This window comes from Nicotiana tomentosiformis, chromosome 5 (genome assembly GCF_000390325.3).
Source record: "Nicotiana tomentosiformis chromosome 5, ASM39032v3, whole genome shotgun sequence".
In the NCBI taxonomy this organism is placed as follows: domain Eukaryota; kingdom Viridiplantae; phylum Streptophyta; class Magnoliopsida; order Solanales; family Solanaceae; genus Nicotiana; species Nicotiana tomentosiformis.
In genome coordinates, this window is record NC_090816.1 from 118,051,143 (window position 1) to 118,066,512 (window position 15,370).

At 37.0% G+C, this 15,370-nt stretch overlaps 1 protein-coding gene across 1 annotated transcript; it reads left to right on the forward strand.

Moving 5' to 3' along the window:
- Window positions 1–2,378: 2,378 nt before the first annotated feature.
- Window positions 2,379–6,650, forward strand: LOC104107196 (probable LRR receptor-like serine/threonine-protein kinase At3g47570). Its single transcript, XM_009615932.4, has 2 exons — window positions 2,379–5,137; window positions 6,159–6,650. Exons 1-2 carry the CDS (start codon window positions 2,461–2,463, stop codon window positions 6,548–6,550), a joined length of 3,069 nt encoding a protein of 1,022 aa, XP_009614227.1. The 5' UTR covers window positions 2,379–2,460; the 3' UTR covers window positions 6,551–6,650.
- The last annotated feature ends 8,720 nt before the right edge of the window (window positions 6,651–15,370 follow it).

Genomic DNA, 15,370 nt, shown 5'->3' on the forward strand with positions numbered 1-15,370 from the left:
CGTTTTTTCAATAATAAAAAAGATTTACTCAAAAGTATTAACTAAAATTTGGAGAACTCGTCTTGCTTGATGGGCCTAGTTCTCATATGTTTATTAGACTTTACTTATAATTACATTTATGGAAAAGTCATTTTATTAGTCAATGTTGTTTCATTAAGGATCTTTTTTTTATTCATGTCATTCTACTAATTAATTTATCAAAAAAAAAATATCTAATCAATTATTATTTTTAAATTAATTTTGAAAACACTAGATGTTAAAAAATTATTATTGTATTAAACGTTTAGATATTTGATGCTCTATTTCGTTCAAAAAGCAAAAGCGATATTCTTCAAAATTTCAAGATGTTAAAGTTTTAAACATTTAAAGACAATACTATTAGATAATATTTCCTTTTTTGAAAATATAAAATATATTATTATTATGTATTATAATTGAGGATCATTATACTAGAATATGGAGCTTGTAATTCTTTTGCGGGAGTGGAGATCGATAACATGATTATAAAGGAGCTTATCTTTATGTTAATCAAATTCCATGTGCATTTAACTATTGATATGTATGTCATTTTAGCAGTATTTGTCACAAGGCAGATGTTCAGAAGAGTCCATTTCATGCATATATTTTTTTCTTTTTTCGCCTTCTTGGTCCTCTTTCCTTTTTAATTTTTATTACTATATAATTTCTTGATCCAATGTTACATATATCGTGCTATTTGTATCTCATGGCCCTTTACAATTTTGAATTTAAGAAAATAACCTTTTTAGATCTCTTACGTGTAAAAGTAAATCTATTATGTGTAAAAAAAGGTAGGGTCATAAAACTAAAAATAAATTTGTAAAAAGCCAAAAAACAAATTGACCCTAAATACATCACATATGCAATAATGGTAGGTTGTTAAATGAATGTTTATTCTCCTTTCTGCTTTTCATTAATTGACATATGGTTCGAAACTCCGTGGATAAAAGATATGTCCGTTTACTCTTTTTCGCTTAAATACCAAACATTAGCCTAATCCACACATCATGTGTCACTTGACGTCGTCTTTTTCATTTTATACATTTGAGAAATGGGTATAGAGTAAAGACTTAAAATTTGTCACGATGATCACAATCAAACTTATCCGAGTTCTCATTTTGCTTCTTACTTTTAATTCTGTCTGTGAATAATCGACTAGCAAACTTTTCAGGAGTACAATAATATCAGGAACACAAGCAAAGTAAGACCTGCTAACTTAACTTGGATTGGAAACAAATTAGGACAGCTTGCTCTCCTTGTTGGAGAATAGGGAATGTGAATGCTAAAAATCCGACAATCACAAAGAATGGGCACTAGCAGCATAAATACGAGAAAAATCGTAAATAAAGATACCAAAATAGTAAAGAAAGCTATTTAGCTTACTATATAGAATATTAGAGGCGTCAACTTGGCCCACCATAAAAAAATTTATATTGTCAAATCATATATTTATCTAAATGGTGGTGCACTCATACTCTTAAAATCATGGAAACGCCTTTATTGTATGCGGCCCTGTTGTTAGGGGCGGAGTTAGCCCTTCGGATACGGGTTCGGTTGAACCCAGTAATTTTTGTCTAAACCCTTTATTTGTCTTAAAAAATTATTGAATTATGTATAAATTATTGATTAAGAACTCAGTAACTTAAAAGAATTAGAATACTGAACCCACAAGTTTCAAATTCTAGCTCCGCCTTTGCCTGCCTGTTGTCAACATCACATACAACAGTAGAATCAAAGTTTGTCAATGAGACAGACTATCATTCCTAAGAAGACTTTGAGCAGTAGCTTTTGACTTAGTTTGGTTTATAGTGCTTGTTTCTTCCTCTCATCTTCTTCTGAGGAAAAATAGTGAGATGAATGTACTAAGATTTATAGTCATTTTCATAATTGCTTGACTTCTGACCCATAAGTTGCTCCACCCAACAGGTTATTAGTCCATGCAATCATCAAACACGCTGAAAAGATTATTAAGAAATGTTTTAGTTTCAAAGTTGACCAAATCAAAGCTTAGATTATGGTAACTTACTAATTGTTTACATTTCTTCACGCGTTGTAGTTGTAATGAAAATAGTTTAAAAAGTTGTTTTTACCGGCTTAAACGGCTTTCATTTAACTATTACTCTCTTTATTAGTCAAGTTGTTGCCATGTGACTAGGAGGTCACGTGTTTGAGCCGTGAAAACATACTCTTGCAGAAATATAGTGTAAGGCTACGTACAGACCTTTGTGGTCCAATCCTTCTCCGGACCAGCGCATAGCGGAAGATTAGTACACCGGGCTGCTCTTGCCCTCTTTTATCAGCCAATTATGATTTTCAAAGTCATAGCTTCAAAATGCATTCCCACATGCAAGCCGGCAGTTATCTCTTCTTGCTTTGTTATATACTTATATGTTATAACTTGAATTGCTCCTGAAATTTTCCTACTCACCAATTGCTGCAGGCATGAAGTCTTTTAATGCTTTCCTTTGTCTTATGCTTTCTTTCTTATTATGTGTTGTTTCTACAGTTGCATCTTCCAAACTTGCTGGAAATGAAACTGATAGATTAGCCCTTCTCAGCATCAAAGGACAAATAACTTATGATCCTTTTGGTGTTATGTATTCTTGGAACGATTCGTTCCATCATTGCAGCTGGCAAGGCGTTACATGTAGCAAGCGACATCAAAGGGTGACTTTGCTGGATTTAAGCTCCAAACAGCTTGTAGGAACAATAGTTCCTCATATAGGAAATATGAGTTTTCTTAGAAAACTAACTCTTCGAAATAACACCATCAACGGTGAGATACCACAGGAAATCGGAAGATTATTCAGGTTACAGAACTTAGAGCTCGCGAACAACTCATTTACTGGTGAAATTCCAGTGGAACTTTCAAATTGTTCTAGGCTCATATATCTTGATTTGGATGGTAACAGACTGACCGGGAAAATCCCTGTGGAGCTTGGTTTGTATTTAAGAAATCTTCAGGTACTTTTTCTTAGATCAAATAATTTAACAGGAGAGTTGCCATATTCTTTAGGTAATCTTTCATCTCTAATTGCCTTAGCAGCACCAGAGAATAGATTAGAAGGAAGTATACCATATTCATTAGGCCAATTGACTAACTTGAGCTATATTTCTCTTGGTGCTAATATGATTTCTGGTGATATTCCCATTTCACTCTTCAACTTATCATCTCTTTATCATTTTGCTGCTCCAGTTAACCAACTTAAAGGAAGTCTTCCTATAGATATTGGATCGACTCTTCCAAGTCTTCGCTTACTTTATTTGCACTCGAACTTATTGAGTGGAGTGGTTCCAAGTTCCATTTCTAATTTAACGAGACTTGAAATTATCTCATTATCAAGAAACCAGTTGTCCGGGAAAATCCCTTCTCTGGAAAATCTCCATAATCTTCGGGGACTAGGAATGCATTTCAATAATCTTGGAACCGGGAGAGAAGATGACATGGATTTTTTTTCTTCCTTGGTTAACATTACCAGTTTTCGAGAACTGAGTTTGAGTGTGAATAATATAGGAGGCCAGTTGCCTAAGAATATTGGCAACTTCTCAACCAAGTTTAGATCTATTGGTTTTGCTAGGAACAAACTATTCGGACGAATACCTGATGGATTTGTAAGTCTCAGCAACATGGAAATAGTAAGTTTGGAGTATAACCAATTGACTGGTGAATTTCCAGTTAATCTTGGCAAACTTCAAAAGCTCAAGTATTTCTATGTTAATGGAAACAAACTTTCTGGAAAAATCCCTTCTTCCATTGGAAACTTGACATCCTTGTATGGACTTAATCTAGCTCAGAACAATTTAGAAGGGACAATTCCTTCAGTTCTTGGAAATTGCCAGTTGTTGCAAATGTTGTATCTTTCTGGAAACAGACTCAGCGGCGCAATACCAAAAGAGGTCCTCAGTATCTCAGCCTTGTCAATCCAACTAGACCTGTCCGGAAATCAGTTAAGTGGCACTCTTCCCCTTGAAATAGGAAGTTTAGTCAATCTCGGGTATCTTGATATCTCCGATAACAAGTTATCTGGAAAACTTCCTAGCACTTTAGGCAGTTGCATTAGGTTGGAAAATCTCTATGTTCAAGGTAACATGTTTGAAGGTGTTGTCCCCCCGTCTTTAAGCTCTTTAAAAGGGATGGTATACTTGGACTTTTCACGTAATAATTTCTCTGGTGTTATTCCTAAGTACTTTGAAACTTTCTCATCCTTGAAAAGCTTAAACATGTCGTTTAATAATTTTGAGGGTGAAGTACCTCAAGGGGGAGTTTTCAGTAATGCAAGTGGAGCAATAATCAGTGGAAACAGAAATCTGTGTGGAGGTTCTGAAGTACTAAAGCTACCACTATGCGAAGATCCAATGCCAAAGAAGGGAAGATTATCGCCAACTCTAAAGATAATTATTTCTGTTGCTTGTAGTTTATTTGGAGTAATGCTAGTTTTGGTAGGCATAGTTTTCTGTATTTTAAGGAGGAAGAAACATAGCGCTTCACCCTATTTACCAGATGATTCATTTTTGAAAATCTCCTATGGTGAACTGCTGAAAGCAACCAATGGATTCTCTTCAGAAAATCTCATTGGTAAGGGTGGTTTTGGTTGTGTATACAAAGGAATTCTTGGTTCAGATGAGAAAAATGTCGCGATCAAAGTACTTGATTTGCAGCATAGAGGAGCTTTAAAGAGCTTTATTGCAGAATGTGAAGTTCTAAAGAACCTTAGGCATAGAAATCTTGTCAAGTTAGTAACTGCATGTTCAGGTACTGATTTCCAGGGCAATGATTTTAAGGCCCTGATTTACGAGTTCATGGTTAACGGTAGCCTGGACGATTGGCTGCATTCATTTTCCAATGATGGAAGTCTGCACGTACTACATCTAGATCTTTATCAGAGAGTAAATGTTGCAATGGATATCGCTTTCGCGCTAGAGTATCTTCATCATGGAAGCCAAATACCAGTTGTTCATTGTGATTTGAAGCCGAGCAATGTCTTACTAGACATGGACATGACTGCCCGTGTTGGCGATTTTGGTTTGTCAAGGTTCCTCCAAGAAACAGCTCAGCAAACTTCACCAAAAGAAACTAGCACTATTGGTATTAAAGGATCAATTGGCTATGCAGCTCCAGGTAACTATTTTAATCATTCTTATTGTAAATTTTACACAACCCAACGAGTGGCGTTTCAAAGCGCTAATAATCTCCAAATATGTTGTTTCGTATTTGATTCGGGCAACTCCCGTCCCATCTTTTCACGAATAAACTGATTCTCTGCTTGCTTTTGGGCCTAAAGCCAAAGTTTAGTACTCCTAAATTTTTAAAAGAAAGTTATAAGATATGTGTTTTATTTGAAGTCTATTCTTCTAACTTTTTGAGATATAAAGTTGTTAATAATTTTATTTATAATCGATTTTCTCTAATAATTCTTGCTCGATTGATAATATAGTCAACTTATCTAATCTTTCTTGAGATATTGTTGATCTTAGATAAGATTTTACAAAGCAATAAAAGTATAGAACTATTAGAAGCTTAAAAGTATTGCTGAACACTTGAACTAGTGAAATCTTGGAGAAAGAAGACAAGTAATATTATCAAAGAGAAACACAAAAAATATGTAGGGTTTTCTGAAATACGAAGAGATTGAAAAAAAAGAAAGATTGACTTGAACAAATTAAGGAAATGAGCAAATTTTTTAACGAAGGAATAAAAAATAAAAAACTAAAAGTTATGAAAACTATTCATCTACACATTTTTAAGTAAATCAAATTATTATTTTATATATATATCTAAAAAGTTTTTTTCCTTTATATTAAAAAATCTAGTTTTGTATTAAAAATTAAATATTATTTTTTAAATACCTATGAGCCTATTATTTTTTAAAAATGACCCCCCCTAAATTTGGGGGCATGAGGCACACGACTTACTCCACATAAGGTTGGAGCCGTCCCTGAACTCAACACACAGTTGATTGGTCGGCCAAAAATAATTAAATCTACTAGTCAAATATAAAAAAATATACACAAATTACGTATAAAATATGTATATTGTACATTAATATACACTGCAGTTTCCCTTTAATTTTCTTGGATGCACTTAGGCAATAATTACAATGAGGCTGTCTTTTGATATGACATTACTGAAATATTTGCAGAATTTGGAATGGGAAGTGAAGTGTCAACTTTAGGTGACATATACAGCTATGGCATTATCATATTGGAGATGATTACAGGGAAAAAGCCGACAGACGATGCCTTTTCAAATGGATTGAACCTTCACAACTATGTTAAAATGGCTTTCTCTGCTGGTAGAGTTATGGAAATTGTTGATCCAATGATTTGCCACAACTTGCAAGAAGAGGAGACCACCAACACTATTGCTGAAAGGAAAACCAAAGATTACATTAGAGAGTGCTTAATTTTTATGTGTAAAATTGGGATTGCTTGCACTATGGAATCACCAAAAGAAAGAATGGGAATTAGTGATGTTGTTAAAGAGTTGCAGTTAGTCAAAGAAACTTTATCTAAATGTGATCGGACATTATGATCATTTAAGTGCACTTTATTTGAAGTATATGCAAATGTATTCAAGCTGCTTCTTTAGAGGGTAAAATATGTATCTGGCCACAGAAAGTTTGAGAAATCTAGTTGAGTAACCTTCTGAATACTATAGAAATAGTTAAGTGACTTTTCAGTTACAAACAAAAGAAACATGACTTTACTAGATAATTTCAAATAGTTGAATGACCATTTGAGTAATTGACTCATACAACTCTGAAACATCATCATATCATAAGATATAATAAGTAGTAAGATCCAAAGTGAATGTTGAATTACCAAATTGTCCTATAAAAGTTAAATAATTTCTTTACCCTTCAAGCAAACACTACTAAAGTAAATTGTTTTGTATAAAGATGGAACTACACATTCTAATAAAGTTTAAAAAACTAGAGAATTTAAGGAGTTGTATTGAATAACTCAATAATATGTTAAATTCATTTGGCTAATTTAATACAAGCCAAATTCATCTACTAAATGCAAATTATCACCAATTACCCATTCAATATATACGAGGTTTATTTAGCATATATTGGCGATAGAGTTTTCTTTCCCGGTCAACCGACGAAATTACTTTATATTAAAGACATTAAAATTACATGGAGCATTGGGCCTGCTTTGCCGCGGGTTACAAAGAGAAGATGTAAGTAAGTCGTTGGGTTGATTCATATGAGAGTCCATACTATTACATCCAGTGGATGGTGCATCTAAACAAAAAGGAAATAGGAGTGATTGGTGCAGAACTATAGTTTTTCTTAGGTTGACAATGTCGTTTTGATCTGAAAAGTTGGCGGTTGGACTAGTAGATTCAGGTTTTCTTCCATTTCCATAGTTGTTCCATATTGTGCTAACCTATCAGCAACGCGATTCTGCTCCCTGTATGTATGCATAATGCATGGTCTACCCAGTTGGCGGAGCAAGTACCCGCATTCAAACTATATAGATGAGTAATGCATGTTGTGGTTTTGTAGCATAGATACTACCTCTATAGAGTCCACATTGATTTCCAGTGGTATTACTTTGTGTCTCCAAGAAATTTATAATCCTTGTAGCAAAGTACACAGTTCCATTGAAGTGGAGTCTCCCGTTGGCCTGCTTCCAGTATACCTTAGTATCCAATTGTAGGTTGAATTGCGGAAGACCCATCCCAATCCATATGTAGGAGGAGTGCCAGTGGAGGAGTCATCGGTATTAAGCTTAATGGTTCCTCCAGTGAGTGGTTCCCATTTGACGTACATTGTTTTAACTTGTGGTCATGTAGCATCCTTTTGGATTATATAGTGGTATTCTACCGCTTGAGATATGATATGTTGAAAGGTAGGATTTCTTTCAATGTTTTCAAAAATCTTTTTATTGCGGCAATGCCAAATATACCGTAGGGCATAGGGTAAGAGTATTTTGCCTGAGATTTGAGATGGCATTTGTTGGGTAGTATAGATGAGTGATAAAGTGAGGATTTTGACTACTTATTAGCGCCTTTTAGCTTTTGTTTTAGTCTAAAAGAATTGAATTGTGTTCCCGAAACTAATGAAATGTGCAAAATTGCAAGAATGTTGGATGTTGGACTCCCGAGATGAAATCAGACTCAAAAAGGAGTAGTCTAAACACAAGGCATTAAAAGGCACAAAAGCTTACAATATGCGGTTCACAGAATTCCATCTGCGGCCACAATCAAAGAATAAAAACTCAACAAACTTTTGAGCAAATTGCGGACCGCACATGAATTGTGCGGCCACAAAAACTGGGCTAGGATCCAAGATTAAAGAGATGGCAAAAGTCAAGTCTAGAGATTCCTCAAATTGCGGTCCGTACAAGATTTGTGCTACCGCAGAAGATTATCTTGCGGTTGCATTCATACTATTGCGGACCGCAAAAGAGTGCTTTGCGGCTGCAATACTAAATCTGCAAACCGCAGAAATATTGCCTCGCGGCCGCAGTTCATAATTGTGCGACCGCAGAATCCCAGCTTCTGCCAAATGAAGAATTGTGCGTCACATGGAATTGTGCGGCCGCAGAACCTCTCGAAGGGCATTTTTGTTCGAAGTTTCTAGCCTTGTATAAATAAACGAGTTTCACAAAATTATGTCAAGTTTTTACATCGGCAAGTACTATAGTCGTTTTTTTTGCCTATTTTGGAAGTTTACTATATTTTGGTATATTTTACAATAGATTTTATTATTTTAAGCTTACAATATGAGTTTAATTAGTCTTTCTTCTTCTTTTTCTTTAAACCCAAGCATGAATAGCTAGAGTTTTACTAGGGTCGTGACCCAACCCTAGTGTGTAAGCCTTATGAGTATCTAATTTAGTGCTTGTTTATGATTGTGTGTTTATTATTTAGCCTAGTTCATAATTTAATTTGTGGAATTAATGGTTGCAAACATTAGTTCATGCCTATTTGACTTAGTCTATACTTGAGAAAGAGAGACTTAGTCTAGGAAAACTTGGCTAACAAGGAATTTGGTCAATCGAGAGATTGATTAACCCAATTAAAGGGTTCAAACTAGAGATAGTAATAACCCAGCTTGAGCATTTATCAATTGTTTTGTGTGATACCCATTTGGTTTTGAGGAAGTCAAATTGGGCAAAACCACTCTTTAACCGAGAGGTATTGGGTGGGTAATTGAGAGTTGATAGCTATAATACACCCTGATCAACAAAACAAGCATTAAGGTCTTTATCCTATTAGGCATACACCTAGGCAATGGTCACAACCCTATGCTTTTTATCAATTGGAAAAATCCTAAAAATAACTATTCCTAGTCTTCTTTCTTTATTATGCAATCTTTAGTATAAAATTAGAAATATAACCAAAACTTTTTTGTGAAAGTGCAAATCAAGATAATTCAATCACGCACATTAAGATATATACCCTTAACTCCCATCTTAACTCCCTGTGGATTCGACCCCGACTCTTCGTTGTGTTACTATAATTGCACACGACTATTTCATACCTTTTTAGAGGTGTGCATTTGGGCGCGATCAATTTTTGGTGTCGTTGCCGGAGAGTTAAAAACGGTGTTAGCTATATATTTGGGTGTGTTTTGGGAACATCTTCTTTTCCTTCTGTGCTACTAATGTGTTTGAGAAATCGTAGGTACAACTATGGCAAATAATGAGCTCGAAAATATTGCTTCGGGGGATGTGGACATCGAAGATGATCAAGTGTATGGGGTTCCTCTTGAACCTCAAGCCAATAGAAGAGGCAGAGTGCCTCATGATAATGTTCCCATTCCATCCCCACCCCCACCACGAGCGGCTCCACATCGGGTGTTGCCCAATGAAGGATATGCAAGTGTAATAGTTTCTCCCCGTATTAGGGCGGGCAACTTTCAAATATCTAATGTGATGCTCACTTTGCTAGAGCAACGAGGCTTCTTCACTAGTGGTCCAAGTCAAAATGCATACAAACATTTGAAGGGGTTTGTGGACACGTGTTGGGGGAGTAAACAAACAAATATCTCCGAGGATGCTTTGAGGCTAAGGCTTTTTCCCTTTTCTTTCATACTTGGGATGAATTGGCGGAAAAGTTCATTTCTAAGTACTTCTCTCCGGGGCACATGGCTGCACTTAGGTATGATATTCTAGCATTCAAGCAAGAGCCAAATGAATCACTACACGAGATATGGGAGTGATATAGAACAATGGTAAAAGAATGTCCCAACAACTAGGGCTGTTTATCGGGCGGATTGGACGGTTAATTACTCTTAACGATTTGGCTTAACGGTTATCGATTTTTAAATGTATTAATCCGCTAGCCACCCTATAAGATATCGGGCGGATTGGTATCAGTTTAGCTCTTATCGGGCGGTTATTGGACGGTTTATCGGCCTAATTCAATCTATATTGCGTGTATTAATTGTTTGCTGACCGCCTAACATACAAATTCAGAATAGGAAATTATACATTGAGTCCAGACATACATGTCTTTTAACGCCTACATAAGAATGATGTAGTGTCATGTGTTGTAGAGTAAAAAAGGATGTGGCACAACACTGTTGTTATTCTATTAAACATAGACAACATGTATTAGTTTTAAAAAACAAAAGAAGAGGTGAACCATAGACATCAACTTAAACAATCTTGTTGTAGGGTGGGAGAATAAGCTAAGCTAAGCCAAGCCTGGGATCTTCTGATGCATAGTACGTAAGGATTCTGATTATTTAGGAATTAGGCGTTAGAACTTAGAGATAGAGTAGTGGAAGAAGTGGAAGGGTGTTTGATCTTTAATATATATATATATATATATATATATATATATATATATATATATATATATATATATATTCTTAACAGGTTAACGGATTATCCGTTAAGAAAATTGAATTATCCGCCCCCAAACCGATAAGCCGTTAATAAAAAAATTTCAATCTGTTCCCCGTCCGTTAAACCGTTAAACCGATACCAATAAGCCATTAAGCTTTGATTTCGGTTCGATTTTCGGTTTCGGTTCGATTTTGAACACCCCTACCAACAACGATATGACAGAGAACATGATTCAACAAACTTTCTATCGTGGGATAAACACAACCAACCAATGTGTAGTGAATCAACTTGCCAGTGGAAACTTCATGACTACGCCTTATGTAGAGGCGTGTGAGATTTTAGATAAAATGGATGACACATCATCTGCATGGCAATCCCTGGCTAATATTCCACAAGGTGATCCCAACGTGATTCACCTCCACAAAGAGTTGCATGACCACGAGCAAGCCATAGCCTAATTGACTACTACCATGAATCAACTAGCAAAGGCTCAACTTCAACAAGTGCAAAATTCTAAGCAAGTCAATGCCATGGAGGGAGTAAACATAATGATGAACAAACGGGAAACCAAAGGTCCCCAAGTGCAAAAACGAGTGGACAATTTTGTGCAAGAAGATAATGGGTTTGATCAAGATGATTCTTACAATGACTAAGAAGAGGAGGTGCAATATGTGAACAACTTTCAAGGGTAACGAAACAATTTCCAAGGCCAAATCAACAATAATGGCGACCTCAAAACAATCAAGGCAATTGGAATTCTAACAACCAAGGTAATTGAAGTGGTGGAAACAATCAAGGGAATTGGCATAACAATAACAATCAAGGAAATTGGGGAGGTAACAGTCAAGGTGGATGGAACAATAATCAAGGCAATCGGGGGTTGGGTTTTCAATAGCCCCTAATGTATCGACAACCAAAAAAGCTGCCTCCTTACCCTTCCCATGGTCTCAGCTCTTCCAATAATGAAATGGGGCATATTGAAAACATGTTCAAGCAAATGATGGACAAGAATGCCAATTCTGATGCCCAACTTGCCTCACACAACACATCGATCCGCAACTTAGAAGTTCAAATGGGGCAAATCTCTCAAGCTCTAAATTCCCGTCCTAAGGGGGCACTACCAAGTTGCGCGGTGGTGAACCCAAAGGGTGGGAATAACACCGGGTATGCCATGGCCATTACTATAAAAAGTGGAAGAGGTGGGAATTCACCCACCTCAAGTCAAAGGCAACTTATGGATGATGAGCAAGTGGTACAAGAAGAAGAGGTATCGAGCAATGTGATGCAATCAAATGATGAAGTTCAAATTAATATTGATGACAATGTGGAAGAGACTCAAGAGGAGGTAAACCAGTCTAGGGATCACATTATTGACATATCGGAGCCGGTAGTGCAAAAGGCTAAGGCACTAATGCCTAAACCTCCACCTCCTTAACCTCAAAGGCTTGCCAAGAAAAATAGCGAGAATCGATTCAAAAAGTTCATTCAAATGATGAAGAGTCTCTCAATCAATGTGCTATTAGTGGAAGCTTTGGAACAAATGCCCGGTTATGCAAAGTTTGTGACAAATAAGCGGTTAATGAATTTTGAAACTATCAAGGTCACTCATCAAGTGAGTGCAATTGTGCACTCAATGGCTCATAAATTAGAAGATCCCGACGCTTTCACAATTCCTTGTAATATTGGAAGTACCGAGTTTGCTAAAGCTCTTTGTGATCTTGGGGCAAGTATCAACTTAATGCCCTATTCATTTTTCAAGACGTTGGGAATTGTGTAACCAAAACCCACCTCTATGAGATTGCAAATGGTCGATCGTACCATGAAGAGGCCGTTGGGAGTGATTGAATATGTATTGGTTCGTGTTGATAAATTCATTCTTCCGGCAGATTTTGTCATTCTTGATTGTAAAGTAGATTATGAGATGCTTATTATTCTTGGAAGACCTCTCCTTGATACGGGGAAGGATCTTTGTGATGTGGAAGTCTGAGAACTCACTTTCCGGGTGGGTGATGAAAAATATGGTATTCCATGTGTGCAAATCCATACGACAACCAAATAGCAACGAGGTGTGTTCTTTTGTGTACTTGGTGACCGATGTTATTGTTGACGATACAAGTGCCACGATCAATGTTGGTGATATGTTGGAGGCCGTCTTGCTTAACTTTGATGATGACGAGATGGATGACTTCATGGAATGTGTGAACTCTTTGCAAGGAATGGGGTCGTACAATTATGCACCCCGAAAACTATTCTTGGATCTTGAAAATAGGAAAACTCCTCCTATAAAGTCTTCCATTGAAGAGCCTCTTACCTTGGAGTTGAATCCACTGCCTCTACATCTTAGGTATGAATTTCTTGGCCCTTGTTCTACTTTGCCGGTTATTATTTCCTATTGTTTGACTGAAGTTTAGGTAGATTCTACATAGGCGGTGCTACATAAGAGGAAGAAGGCCATTGGGTGGACATTGGTGGATATTCGGGGAATAAGCCCCGCATTTTGCATGCACAAGATCAAATTGGAGGAAGATGCCAAATCATTTATTGAACATCAAATGAGACTCGATGAGGCTATACATGAGGCTGTAAAAAAGAAGATCATCAAGTGGTTAAATGTCGGGGTTATCTACCCCATTTTCGATAGTTCGTGGACTTCTCCGGTTCAATATATCTCAAAGAAGGGGATGACGATGGTCACCAATGACAATAATGAGTTGATACCTACAAGAACGGTGACCGGTTGGAGAGTCTGTATGAACTATCGTAAGCTCAACAAAGTCACAAGTAAGGATCATTTTCCACTTCCCTTCCTTGACCAAATGCTTGATAGGTTGGGCGACCCTGCTTTCTATTACTTTCTAGCTGGATATTCGGGCTACAACCAACCCTTATTGCTCCGGAGGATCAAGATAAAATAACCTTTACATGTCCCAATGGTACTTTCGCTTTCAAGTGGATGCCATTTGGGTTATGTAATGCACCGACGACTTTTCAAAGGTGTATGATGGCTATCTTCACGGACTTGGTGGAGGACTACCTTGAAGTTTTCATGGATGACTTCTCGGTGGTTGGAGATTCCTTTAATGATTGCTTAGCAAATTTGGATAAAGTATTGGCAAGATGTGAAGAAACGAATTTGGTGCTAAATTGAGAGAAGTGTCATTTCATGGTCGAGGAAGGTATTGTACTTAGACACAATATCTCAAAGAATGGCATTGAAGTCTACAAGGCAAAGATTGAGGTGATTTCTAAACTTCCACCTCCAACTTTGGTGAAAGGCGTGCGGAGTTTCTTAAGCCACACGGGGTTTTACCGGCGCTTCATCAAGGATTTCTCTAAAGTGGTGAACCTGTTGTGCAAGTTTTTAGAGAAAGATGCTAAGTTTCACTTCAATGGTGATTGCATGAGAGTCTTCGAATTGTTAAAGTTCAAATTAACAACCACTCCCATTATCACCGCTCCTAATTGGAGTATTCCTTTTGAGCCCATGTGCGATGCTAGTGATGTAGCGGTTGGGGCTGTTTTGGGGCAGCGCATAAACAAGATTTTTCATCCGATCTACTATGCTAGTAAGACCATGAATGGTGCCCAAGTCAACTATACCATTATGGATAAAGAGCTCCTTGCCATTATGTTTGCAATTGAGAATTCCGCCCGTACTTGATGGGTGCGGAAGTTATTGTCCACACGGATCATGCGACACTTTGTTATCTTATGAGCAAGAAAGATTGCAAAGCTCAGTTGATGAGATGGGTGCTTTTGTTTTAACAGTTTGATATTGACATTCAAGATAGAAAAGGGAGTGAAAATCAAGTGGCAGACCACTTGTTTTGTTTGGAGGAGGAGGGGAGGCCTCATGATGGCCTTGAAATCAATGACTCTTTCCCCGATGAGCAACTCTTGGCTATTTCAATGAAGGAGGTGCCATGGTTCACGGCTCTAGCAAATTTCCGTGTGTGTGGAATCATCCTGAATGAGTTCTCTTCAAACCAAAGGAAGAAGTTTAAACGGGATTGTCAAGATTATTATTGGGATGAACCATACCTTTTTCGGATTTGTACGGATGGGGTAATTAGAATATGTGTACCGGAAAAAGAGCAAAGTGACATTCTTGGGATTTGTCATTCTTCGTCATATGGTGGTCACCATGGTGGAGCAAAAATGGCGGCCAAAGTGCTAAGTTGCAGTTTCTATTGTCCCACTCTTTACAAGGATGCAAGTGATATGTTGAAAAGATGAGATGAATGTCAACGGGCCGGAGGAATCTCGAAGAAGAATGAAATGCCTCTCACTACCATTTTGGAGGTTGATATCTTTGATGTGTGGGGTATTGATTTCATGGGTCCTTTTGTGAGTTCTTGTGGAAACACCTACATCTTGGTCGCATTTGATTATGTGTCTAAATGGGTTGAGGCCATTGATCTACCAAACAATAAAGCTAGAAGTGTGGTAGCGTTCTTGAAAAAGAATATTTTCACAAGGTTTAGTACTCCGTGGGCTATCATAAGCGATTGAGAGTCGCATTTTTTCAACAAGTCTTTCGACA